This window comes from Brachyhypopomus gauderio, unplaced genomic scaffold (genome assembly GCF_052324685.1).
Source record: "Brachyhypopomus gauderio isolate BG-103 unplaced genomic scaffold, BGAUD_0.2 sc183, whole genome shotgun sequence".
Taxonomy (NCBI): domain Eukaryota; kingdom Metazoa; phylum Chordata; class Actinopteri; order Gymnotiformes; family Hypopomidae; genus Brachyhypopomus; species Brachyhypopomus gauderio.
This window is the reverse complement of record NW_027507004.1, coordinates 221,807-234,155: the sequence shown is the minus strand read 5'-3', so window position 1 is coordinate 234,155 and position 12,349 is coordinate 221,807. Positions and strand designations below refer to the sequence as shown.

The 12,349-nt window shown below is 40.1% G+C and overlaps 2 protein-coding genes across 3 annotated transcripts in view; both read left to right on the top strand.

Moving 5' to 3' along the window:
• The first annotated feature begins 273 nt into the window (after nucleotides 1-273).
• Nucleotides 274-4,138, top strand: LOC143501969 (uncharacterized). 2 transcript variants are annotated; one of them, XM_076995141.1, is made up of 5 exons: nucleotides 274-361; nucleotides 1,428-1,662; nucleotides 2,681-2,875; nucleotides 2,952-3,028; nucleotides 3,234-4,138. In XM_076995141.1, the coding sequence occupies exons 2-5, from the start codon at nucleotides 1,564-1,566 to the stop codon at nucleotides 3,886-3,888; spliced, it is 1,026 nt and encodes a 341-aa protein (XP_076851256.1). In that variant the 5' UTR covers nucleotides 274-361; nucleotides 1,428-1,563; the 3' UTR covers nucleotides 3,889-4,138. The 2 variants fall into 2 exon arrangements, with proteins under 2 accessions (XP_076851256.1, XP_076851255.1); XM_076995140.1 differs by lacking the exon at nucleotides 274-361 and adding an exon at nucleotides 1,199-1,318.
• The window catches only part of LOC143501972 (uncharacterized), a 55,329-nt gene continuing 44,173 nt past the window's right edge, over nucleotides 1,194-12,349 (top strand). Inside the window, exon 1 of the mRNA XM_076995143.1 lies at nucleotides 1,194-1,322. The gene's annotated coding sequence lies outside the window, so the exon portion shown is untranslated. The remainder of the gene's footprint in view (nucleotides 1,323-12,349) is intronic.

Sequence of the window (12,349 nt, the reverse complement as noted above, 5' to 3'; positions counted from 1 at the left end):
AACATTTGGTTCAAGTAACAGTATTTTAACTTGAGTAAAATTGTTGAATACTCTACCCACCTCTGTCAGTGTGTGATGTTCATACATGCAGCCCTAATCCTGTAATTAGGCTTGTTGACGCAGCTCTAGTTAGTGATGCGCGGATCGATACTGAAATATCCATTCCATCGATACCAGGTCTTTATGTTGTAAAATCGATTTTCAAATCAGAATATCCATACTTTTGATACTTCAGTCATTTGAGGTAATGCAAAGCACTAACAGGAACACTGTGGAAGTAACAAAAATATTGAGATCTTGTCTAAATGATATGCGGTTGGTGGGAACTACTTTTTCTTCCGCCTGGGTCAGTGCATAATGCGTAAGTACTGCGGCACGCTCACACACACACACACACACACACACACACACAGACGCTCACTCAGTGTACTAGGGCGCTGTACGTACGCTATGGCGGAACGCAAGAGAAGTCATGTGTGGAGCTATTTCAGCCCCACAAAGAGCCAAGATGCTGTTTGTGATTTGTGTAAAAAAAAAAACTATAAGGAGTTGTGGCAACACAAGAAATCTTGTTAAACACCTTAGGGTAAACCCAAAGGTCCAATATGAGGCTTTCATGCTTAGGCGGACAAAATAGGAGAGCACTGTGTCAGGTGGTGCTAAAGGTTGTAAAAAAAATCGGTTGCAGGTCACTAGGAGCCCTTCAACCCTTCAATCGCATGCCATTACCATACGATTCCTTTCCAAGGGAGCGCAACATCTAGTGCTTCCTAACAACACATTTAACGTTGGCCATTTGTACAATATATATAGCACTATAAATTAATATATGTCTCGATGACGGTATGCCAAAAAATATATTAACCTAAATATATATTAGGAAACAGAATAGTTCTATATTACATATATTTTAGTTCTACATTAACTGTTCAAACGTTATTTTATTTTTTCCCTGTGCAAAATAAGATTTCGCTACCAGAATGCGTTACTATTTTGCATATTGAGGCTACTAAACCAATCAGCTTGAAGTCGCCATATTACGCCCTCTGACGTTTCTAGAAAGTAAACAGGAAACTAACGAGCTAACTGTGATGCCCGCTGTTCGTTTACAGAGGGCCACGCAGTTATAATTCAGCTCAATACCAGTTTCAAATGACAGCTAAATTGACTAATCATATCTTCCGTCTTAATGGGCGAGCTTAACTGTAGCCCGCTGTGGCGACGCTAGCTGTCGTTAGCGTACCACCGTTAGATAGTTTCCACTCGCGTTGTTTACATATTCCGCTCCCGAGGAACACGGAGCTGTGAACCTTATTTTGTTGGTACCTTATTTTTGCTTATCTAGTACATATGTTATTGGTTTATTGCGTTTTTAAAGCTGTAATGTCGTCTCAATTTTTATTATTTATTATTTTTTAATGGCTTAGGTGCACGCACCACTTCGTCGTTTGGTGTAAGGATGGTACCATATTTCCGGTTGGTATGCGGAAGTGCAGATGTTTATGGCCGAGTCTATGAAATTCACAAGGTGCCTGTTGGAGTTTCCGAAGTTTACCGTCAACGATGTGCGTCGTATTGTCAGAGCATCAAGTACAACGCCACAGAGTAAACTTGAAAAGGGTTTCAAGTTCTACGTTTCATCCTACCTCTGCAATTTTGAAGGTAAGTGGCTGACGCTAGTTAGCTAGCTAGCCTGAGGTGGCAGTCTAATGAAGTGATGTTGTTTTTAGTAACGAACCGACCTGTCCTAGTACTAGAAATGCCTTTTAAAAACATGTTTGTATTTCTGATGGAAGTATCAGGCAAAAGTAAGGCTAACGAGATAACAGTGAGGGCTCACTGCTACAGATCTATGAAGAAAACAGATACGCCACACCAGCTGAGAGCAGGACTGGTTAAAATGACACGAGTTCTGTTCAGTGTCACGTTCAAAGTTCTGTTGAACAAGTTCAAAAGTTAGTTCAACACAAGTTCAATCTTTTATCCTTGCTCTTACTTCACGTAAGCTGTGATAGCCATAGGCATTGGTTTTCAAAGCTTACAATGGTAGCCAAATGCAGAGTAGCTGAGTGGGAATCATTAGCAGTCTGTTTTGCCTATAGTAAACAAATGGGAGTTTATTTTACAGTTCGAGCTATTGTTATCTACCTCTATGACTCAAAAGCAGAATATAGTCCACCTCAGCTATTCTTCAAACTGCATTTTCTAAAATCTGCCAATCTGTCTTTCAAAACTTTTATCTTCTTTATTAACATATGGCTTCAACACTTACACCTATTAACATATTCTGATAACACTCTTCAAGAAGCAGTTGAAGTAAAACCTGCACTGTTCTGTTGTTGGTGGTGGAAACAACAAAATAATATAAATATAAGTAGGCCTGTTTCACTCCTATGTGTAAGCATTTCATCTGGAGTGAAAATGAAGTTTAAATCTAAAATATATTTTATAGTTTATAGTTGCTCAGTGAACTAGTAGATTGAACCATGCACAACACTGTAGAATAGAACGACAGTATAGCCAAGTGTTTTAAGAGTGATGCAAAACAGCACAAACGTTACATGAGACAATAGACAAGTGACATTCACCACTAACAACATGATGGGACAGAAATTGCGCCTATTGACATTGCTGAAGTCTTCTTTTCAAGATATTACATTTTGCCTCTTGTGTATTTCAGATGACATTACGTGATTCAATGCCAGTTGTGCTCATTAACAGCAACTGCTCTTGTGTTGCTGGTTGCGGAATCTGCAACCACTTGGTTGCATTGCTTTTCCAGACTGCTCATTATTCTGAATCTGGCATGTCTGTCGTGCCTCCTGTCCTTTCATGCACACAGACAGAACAGAAGTGGCATAAACCACCAACAATGGTTTGTCTTATTTCATTATTTAATGTTAGTTACTGTATCACAGTCACTTTACTAACACCATCTTTTAAATTAATAGGGGGTGAAGCCTGGACCCGTGGATGCCATGGTTGTCCTAAAGCCAAAACCAGGTGCTACTACAGCCAGTGGAGTTAGGTATGTAGTACCAAATTTAATAGGCAGATTACAGTGTGTGGTAAAAAAATAAATGCTTTTGATCATCTGATAAGACCCTGTTCTCTTCAAAATTTAATTTAGCCTCGTTGTACTTCAGATGACATGTGATATGTGATTCCCAATCAGTTGTGCTGGTGAACAGATTACAATGTGTAAAAATAAATGTTATTCACTCTTCTTTTAGTACACTTTTCAAGGGCTACAGCGGTGAGCTCCCACACCGGGCCACCCTCAATCCTGGACCAGTCTACGCTGGAATGAAAGCAGATTCTCTTCCACTCATCTGCACAATGAACATCTCGCCTGACAAGCCACTTGTGGACTCCATCTTTGGGAAGGTACAAGTTGGCAGTGTATTGTCCTATCAACAACCACCACCTCCATCTGACAGTGTTGTCATACATGAGGATGCACCCCCATTCCCGAGTCTGCCACTAGAATGTTACCATCTAAGCCCACCTGAATATTCATTTGTGCCAACACACCAAGAACAGCTACACCTAAGCTCACTTTCTGTGACCTTGTCACAGTCACACCTTATTGAGGAGGCAACAAGATCCCAAAGTGCTACACCTGAGTGGCATTCACTTAGGAGAGAAAGAGTGACTGCCTCACATTTCAGAGAGGTGAGCCACGTTAGAGGTCCAGGTGCTGCAGAAAGCCTGGCAGAAAGGATAATCCGAGGGACACGACAAACAGCACACATGAAGAGGGGACTTGAAATGGAAACGGGGGCCTTAAAGGACTATGCAGTTCTGAAAAACTTGAACTTGAACCACTTGAGCGTCCATCATTTGGGCTTGTTGAAATTAAGTGCCCAAATGCACAAAGCTATGTAGACTGCAAATTCCTCAAAGTGGCACAAGGCCTACACAGATTGAAGGAGAGCCATTGTTATTATTGGCAAATCCAGGGCCAGTTATTGATTACTGGTATGCAGTGGTGTGATTTAGTTATCTGTGCCCATGATGATATTTTTGTGCAGCGAGTTTACAGAGATAGCAGTGTATTAGAAGAGGTGAAAAGGAGGTGTGACATGTTTTTCTTTAACACTTACATGCCAAAATACCCCTCTATGCCCAAGCAATAGAAAATCATAATGAACTCATGAACAATTAAAACAATTTCAAATTATTCTGTCAATTGTATTACTATTGTATTCATTTCATTTTTACAAATACAGTAAAAGTTAAGAAATACATAATGTTGTATTGTGTTGTCAATTTTACATATAAAAGTGAAAGCATTTTATACTATTTATCATATTGCACTAAACCTTAACATTGCAGCCAATATTTACAGACTAGCATGACCTAAAGCAGGGGTCGGCAAGCTTTTTGACTCGGAGCCACAAAAGCAAAATAATTGGAAATTTATTTCAGTGACGATGACATGTCACTCAAGCGAACCGAAACTAAATACTGGACATTTGTGAAATTCCATCCGAACATTTTTTAAGTCTCAAAAATATTATACGTTAATTAAATACTCATTAATTCTATTCAAAAGCTGAGCTGCATGCGGCTCTGGAGCCGCGGCTTGCCGACCCCTGACCTTAAAGGGATCATTTTAAGGTTGGAGAAAATATAAAATAATAATAAATCACCATGATTCATATTACATCATCTGTCTAATTCTGGATTGAGATTAGCCATTGTTTGCCCAGGCTTTTACCAAGGGGCCATTTTGATAATTCACCAAAAGACAGGCAACAGTAAAAAATTTGGTTTATGCTCCCTGTGATTGAAAGGGTGATCACTGTGCTGAATATTTTATGTTCTTTGACTCTGCGAATCACACGCTCAACATGGACTCTCAGTCTTGCAATGGACTGTGACGTTCTGATCTCTGACCTAGACAGTTGAGCTCTCTTTGACAGAAACGTGGGTATGTGGACTTTGCATGGAACGCAGTCTTCAACAAGGAAACCCTTGTCCACCATGATGGCCATAGATGGGTCAAGGAGGGCCACAATGCCAGACTGCTTTAAGATCTCTTTATCACTGATAGCACCTTGATAAAGAGAAGACACAAAGGTCACTGCGCCATGAGGGGCTATCCCAATCAACCCTTTGAATGTACAGTGTGATTTATAAGTGGAAAACACTTCACTCTGGAGGAGAAGGGAATTTGGAGTTTGACATCTCAGTTCTGTGCAATCTAAAATTATTTGAGTGTCAGCGTAGTCCTGAAACACATCTGGGAGGTGAGTTTTCACAGTGTCCACATCTAACCAAATAGAAACAGCTCCCAATACAGTATAAAGGAGGTTGGCCCAGGTGTTAATAATACGACTAACAGTTGACCGATGTATTCTAAATCTGTGGGCCAAATCCTTTTGCATCAGTCCCAATGACAGGTAGTTCATGAAGAGAAAAAACTCATCAATTGGTTGAAGAACCTGGGGAAAAAATACATTATCCTATTGTCATATTACATTATGACTATCAAAACTTCTTTTGATGTAAAGATTAATTTGAAAATGATGACATAACATGCTTTGTATGGACAAGACGAAAACATTTACCGTTGCACTGGCAGAGTGAGGGACCTGATCAGTCTTCTCAACAGTCTGTGCTCTTGTAACCCGTATGATGTGGGTGGCTGGCTCTATTTGCTTCCAAAAGCCCATCAGGTGTGCATGGCTTGCAAATCTGTGGAATATAAAAGTTATATATAAAGTTATATAATGGCTAATTCATTCACAATGTATTTCAGACACCAGAGAAGGCCCATCCGTGTACTGTGTCCTGCCATATTTTTTATTTACCTGGTAAAGAATCGTATGTCATCATCAGAGGCAGAAAACCGCTCCAAACAGAACTTGCTGCTGACAGTTAAGTCTTCGATTTGTTTTCGGAGCCTTGGTATCTCCTCGCGTAGCTCTTCATTTTCATTGAGGGAGAGATCAAGCGCAGCAGGCTCATTACTGACGCAGTAGTCATGTTCATGACACGGTAAGGGGTCATCATCATCATCATGGTCAGTCTGCATCTCTGTTAGATCAGTGTTGGGTGGACGCTCTGTTCTTTCCCATACTCCAGGTCGTGGAGTTGGAATAGTATAGTTATTCCATTGAAATAGCACAGGAAAAGCTCCAGGTCGCAGTCGTCGTCGTCCAGTAGGATTGGGAGGTTCGAGCAGCGATAAAATATCGCAAACACACACGGGAAGTACTCGTGATAATAAAATGATCTCTCCTGATCCATTGTTTCTGCAGTTCTGAGTCCTTTGGAAAGGTGTGGAAGCTCAGGTAGGAATTACACCTTGTCGATGCTGTGCACAATGGTACACAGCAGTGGTGGTTGGACCTGCTGTCTGTACGTTGTTGAAACGATACTTTTTTTTGTTTAACTGTCATGTTTAGGACACGTAAACGGACAGGAGATGAAGGAAACTTCCAAGTAAATAACGGTAAATATGCTCGTTACAAGACTGGTGAGGTGAATAGCTAGCACAGTGTACGCTTTCAATGGCTACCGGATGTCAACAACCATCCTAAACTTTTAGCAGAAATTACGTCACTTAACAGCGTGCACATATGCCATTGTCCCCTGATTGTCCTCATGTATTATTGTTTGTGTGTATTTGTAACTTTCCATATTCCCCAGTAATTGTTCTAGGTAAAGACACTCTTGAACAGTAGAAGCAAGTGCCATATACTCTGCTTCGCATGTGGAAAGTGCAACAGTAGGTTGCTTCTTCGTCTTCCATGAAATAAGTGCGCTGTTCTCACTTAGGCTCACACAGTATCCTGTTGTACTGCGGCGATCACTGGTATCAGCCGCCCAGTCTGCATCGCTGTAGGCTTGTATACCAAGATTCTCAGTGTTGTTTCTCCTAAAGGTTAAACCTTTGTTTGATGTAACTTTAAGGTATCGCAGGACATGTTTCACAGTGACCCATTGCTCCTGTGTAGGCTCAGCTAGGTACTGTGACAGCCTGCTCACCACAAAACTCAGATCAGGCCTAGTGCAGGTTGTCAGGTATATCAGACTGCCCACGGCCTCTCTGTACATTCTGATGTCTGTCATTTTAACTGCATCATCACTGTATTCAAGCTTTTGCTCACAAGGAGTTTCTCTTACCCTACATTCTGACATGTTAAAACGCTGTAGAGTTTTGTTCGTGTACTTTTCTTGTGACATCTTAATACACCCACCAGAAAAATCAAAATGTATACCAAGAAAATGCTTGAGTTGCCCCAAATCCTTCATCTTGAATTGCTGTGCAAGCATCCCTTTCACTCTTTTCAATTAATTTCCATCCCTTGCAGCGATGATTAGATCATAGAACCATAAAATTATGATCACTTTCCCTTCTTTTGGCTCTTGAGAATATACACAATGGTCAGCTTGGTTTTGTGTGAATCCATTTTCTGTTAAACAATTATGTAAAACCCTATTCCAATTTCGTCCAGACTGTTTGAGTCCATAAAGTGATTTCTCCAGCTTATATACTGTAAGAACGCCGTTTTCACATCCATCTGGTGGACCAGTAAATTTTCCTGTACTGCCTTTTGTAACACAACTCTTATTACTCGTTAGGTCTGCTGTTGGTGAAAACGTTTCCCCATAGTCTACTCCCATTTTCTGGCTGTAGCCCTTAGCGGTAAATCGAGCCTTGTATTGGTCATTCCCATCTACACCAGACTTGATTGCGTAAACCCACCTACCCCCCACGGGTTTCTTGCCCACTGCTAGTGTTGTCGGGGTGAAGGTTTTGTTCTCATTTAGAGATTGGATTTCTTCATCCATTGCTTTTCTCCATTCTTTTGAATTGTCTGATTGCATTGCTTCATCATAAGTCTGTGGAATGCCACACACTGCTCTACAGCAGTAGTCTACTGTGATATGCATTCCATCACTATCCTCGTCTTCAGTTACGTAGTCACCTAGGTAATTTGGTGCCCTTCTATCTCTAGTTGGATTTTTTGTGCTCGAATGGCTGTTTCCTAATCTCCTTGCTGCTTATAGCCACTAACCGTTAGATGGCGCGATTTAAGCAAAAACAGGAGCACAAATTTAGCAAGGCTGCCCCCTTGTGGCGCAAAAGAGAATTAAAATGTTCACCAACTGGGATTAAACAAACTAACAAATCCCGCTGCAAGTGTGCGGGACAGAACAAATACATTATTGCTTATGTCATGTTTATCAAAATGTGTTGTACGTATTGTCTTACTCTCCAAAACATTTAGACCCAACGCCTGGGTCATTAGATGCAAAAGTGCTGAACATGTCGTCATAATCTCTAAGGCATCATTTTACTTCTTTTTTTTGTCGTTACATTTTGGTAATTTTTTCCTAACTTGATTAAATTATTCGCAGGTGAACATTCAGATACAGTAAAAAAGGGAATTTGTGAAGGTTTAGATCAACCAATGGTCTCAACTACAGGTCAGAGGTGCGTCTCATGAACCTTTACTGTAATTGGCAAACATTTATAGAGGCTAAACACTGCAGTATCACAGTCTCATAATGGAAACACAAGGCCATGTGCAGGGTGAACAGCCAAGAAGAGGAGTAAGACTGTGTGGTGTAAGGCTGAGGGGACAAAACAGTGAAATAAGGGCAACAATTGTGGACCATGTTGTACATGTAAGTCATGGTTTTACAATGGCTGAAGCTGGTCACTGGGTGCAGCTGAATATTGGAAGAACAACTGTGTCTGTGTTCAATTGTTCAAACATTTCATAGAGAAAATGTATGTAAATTCAGAAATGTGTATATTCTCTGGAGGCTGTATGTGCTCAGGTTGTTTTGAATGTGTAGAATAAGTTTCTTCTAATTTTGCAGTTTTTCCAGTCAGCTGTCTGTCTTTTCTGAATTTCAATCAGATTTGTTTTTGTCAACAAATTGCAGTGCAAACAATACAGTCAAACAATATTGCTGTACAAAATTGATTCCAGCCCAATTTCTTTCTATCAGTCTCCCACATACAGTCATGTGTAACTTTGTGTTCTGTGTAACTTTGTATTTTGTGTGTAAAATGTATTGTTTCATTTGATATACCACAGCATGTGCAGCATTCTTGAAATCAAAAGCTTAGCTAGTTTCCATCAGAATGTACTTACAGTCTGCACTGACTGTGACTTGTGAGTGTAACGGGCCGCCCAATGGATGGGTTCCCTTTTGAGTCTTGGTCCTCCCGAGGTTTCTTCCTATTCCCCACCATCATAGGGAGTTTTTTCTCACCACTGTCGCCTTTGGCTTGCTCATTAGGGATATGGACCCATAGTATTGTTAACCATGTAAATCCTGTAAAGCTGCTTTGTGACAACATGTGTTGTGAAAAGCGTTATATAAATAAATTTGACTTTGACTTATAGTTGCACTGACAACATGACTAATTATTTTGACTGCCTTGTTCATAGGCAATGGCACACAGACTAGATACTCTGATGGCACTGACAAATTGACTTACCTAAATATTTGCTTTTGAAGCAAAAACAAAGAATTTTGAGTGAATTATGTGCTTTGCAACTGTTTTGAAAATCATGATGAAAGAAATGTACCAAATCGATTGAGAAAAACTGTAAATCAAATCTAGCTACCACCAACTCTCTATCTCCACAAATATGGACTTGTGCTAAAGGGCCGCCCAGTGGAGGATGGGTTCTCTTTAGAGTCTTGGTCCTCCCGAGGTTTCTTCCTAATCTCCACCATCATGTTTTTCCTCGCCACTGTTGCCTTTGGCTTGCTCATTAGGGATCTTGACCCATATGATTGTAAAGCTGCTTTGTGACAACATGTTTTGTAAAATGCACTATATAAATAAATTTGACTTGACTATCTATCTCTCTCTCTCTCTCCCTCTCTTTATCTATCTATCTATCTATCTATCTCTCTCTCTCTCTCTCTCTCTCTCCAGAGATGGGTAGAGGTTCACCAATCTGTCAATATTGCATCTAAATATTTTCTAAAAAGAAGTGCAAATATTTTAGCCAAGACTGTATACAGTTTTATATTATTAGTCAAAAACGTTCTAATCACTTACTTTAAGTCAATACAATGAATAAGATAGGAACTGATTTTAAATAAGAACCCTGATTACAAAATGCAAAACAGAATGTACATTTCCTAGGACATATGTTATGAAGGTGCAGTTGGTGCAGTGAGATTGCTGTTTATCCATTTCTATTTTTATTGTGCTTTATTTCAGACCAACATGCTGTCACTAAGTGGAGGCCACACAATAAAGAGAACGATATGGTGGATCTCCAGCAAGATCTTCACCCCAAACCTGGCAAAAAGCCTTAACTGGTGTGGCAGGGGACACAAGCGAGTATTAAAATAGACAGCCTGTGGACAGCTTGTTATTGGTGAGTATATTGGAACGACTTACATGTTACATTTTTAGCTTTAGCATGAAGCGCATAGCATTTACGGACTCTTATAGGTCATGTGGTTTTTAAAGTTTTACGGCAAAATGACCGGTAAATAACAACACCTTTGTATATTTTGGAAAATACTACTCCTCCTCCAATTACTTACTATGCTTGTAACCTAATACCTTAAGCCTAGCCTAATAACAGATACATTAGATGATTTATTTCTTACATGCAGTTTACTTAATGTATTCAGGGTAATATAACTGATAAATGTGTAGCCCTTATGCCTCTTTAACAAGAATAGTGTGACCGGGGGTTAGATTCCCACACCACAGATACCCAAATAAATGAGTAGGCAAGCTGTTCCACACGTCAAAAGATTTTATTTAGTAACAAGTATTAAAATATTATGATAAGACATAAAACATCAAACTAAAAAGGTACATAAAGCCAGTATTTATACACCGGCGCGTGGGCAATCAGATAAATTCACCGCTTTCTCGTCAGTAATGGTCAATAAGATTGCTTTGCCTATGATGTCGCTATATGAACATACTGCACTAGCTGTGCATACACAAGAAAATATCACAACACGAAAGCTTAAAGCCAAAATAAACCTAACACAGTAAAACCCATGTAAAACACTCAAACCCAAGAAAAACCAAAGCTAGCATAAGTTGCAGGCTTCATATAACTTAGAACACGCACAGCTGGGCAATAAAAACACCAATAACTGACAACAGGGTATTGTAATCTGATGCCGCACGCCCGTGGATAACAGCCGAGTATTAGTACACACAAAAAAACAATTAAGAAAAATGTTTATTTTAAAAAAACCAATGCTACTCAAGCGGATCCAAATAGTTCCTCCTACTCTAGATATTCACGTATAAATACAATGGTGGAAAAACAGTGGCCTGCACGAGCCCAGCCTTGGTCCTCTACACAAGAGAAGAAAATTGCATTATTTTCTCTAAAAAAAACAAACACTACGAACGTAAGGTATCCTTACACGAACAATACAAGTATCCCATTTGAGAAAACACACACAGACAGCCTACCAATTAAAACACCTGTGAAAGGTGCGCGCTTGGCCTGTTGGTGGTCCAGGTACGACGCTACTCCACTGCGCTTCACCTGCTCCGGACAGTGTAGTCGACTGGTCCCCGGAACTCCCGAAATGTGAAACAAATCTGCATATTAGCATCGGGATGCTACGCTCAACGCGTATAAGCCAGTCACAATGGTTAAAGAGCTACCTACCGATCGTCCGGACAGAAGCGGACTTCTATGTGACCGAAATGATGCTCAAGGTGTCTACTGCAGCCACTCACTAATAATCCGGCTGGAGACCGGTTTCCGTTCGAATAGATAGCTTAGATCTACCACATCCAAGCACCTTGAACTTTCAGCCGTGATACGCTATATTCAAACACACTCCTGGAGACCAGAAAACAGACGTCACACACGCGCGCACCTGGGCCATTTAACCTCGCTGCCGGATCACGTGATGGCTATAATTAAAATTGTAGAATATTTTAAATAGAATTAAATTACCATCGGACAACTCCATTCACAGATTAAAGCTCGCAAACAGTACAGCCCTACCACAATAGTAATAATATTCTACATTTTGACACACAGCTGCCGCAGTGAAGAACCCAGCGCTACCCGCTCCCATGAAAACAGAGGCTGAAAAATGCCTAAAAGACTACCTCCACCTGGCACCAGCAAGACGCTCATCTTTAATTTGTTAATTACACGTTTGTTGCATATTGTTGATTTTCTGTTAAATAAACATGTTAACTGAAAATCCCTTTCACTTAATTTTGTTTTGTGGTAATAATATTAATAATATTAATTAATTACATAAAATATTAAAGCATAATTTTCCAGTGTATATTTCTGTTTGAGTCTTTAGGCTTCTTAGTGGCTCATACGATCGCGCTGCTTGTGTATTTCGTAGCTTT

Excerpts from the sequence above, each read along its gene's own strand:
- LOC143501969 (XM_076995141.1), top strand. The coding sequence starts at position 1,564 with ATGTGCGTCGTATTGTCAGAGCATCAAGTACAACGCCACAGAGTAAAC. Across the intron at positions 1,663-2,680 it reads CTACCTCTGCAATTTTGAAG|ATGACATTACGTGATTCAAT; the intron begins GTAAGTGGCTGA and ends TGTGTATTTCAG. Across the intron at positions 2,876-2,951 it reads GGCATAAACCACCAACAATG|GGGGTGAAGCCTGGACCCGT; the intron begins GTTTGTCTTATT and ends TTAAATTAATAG.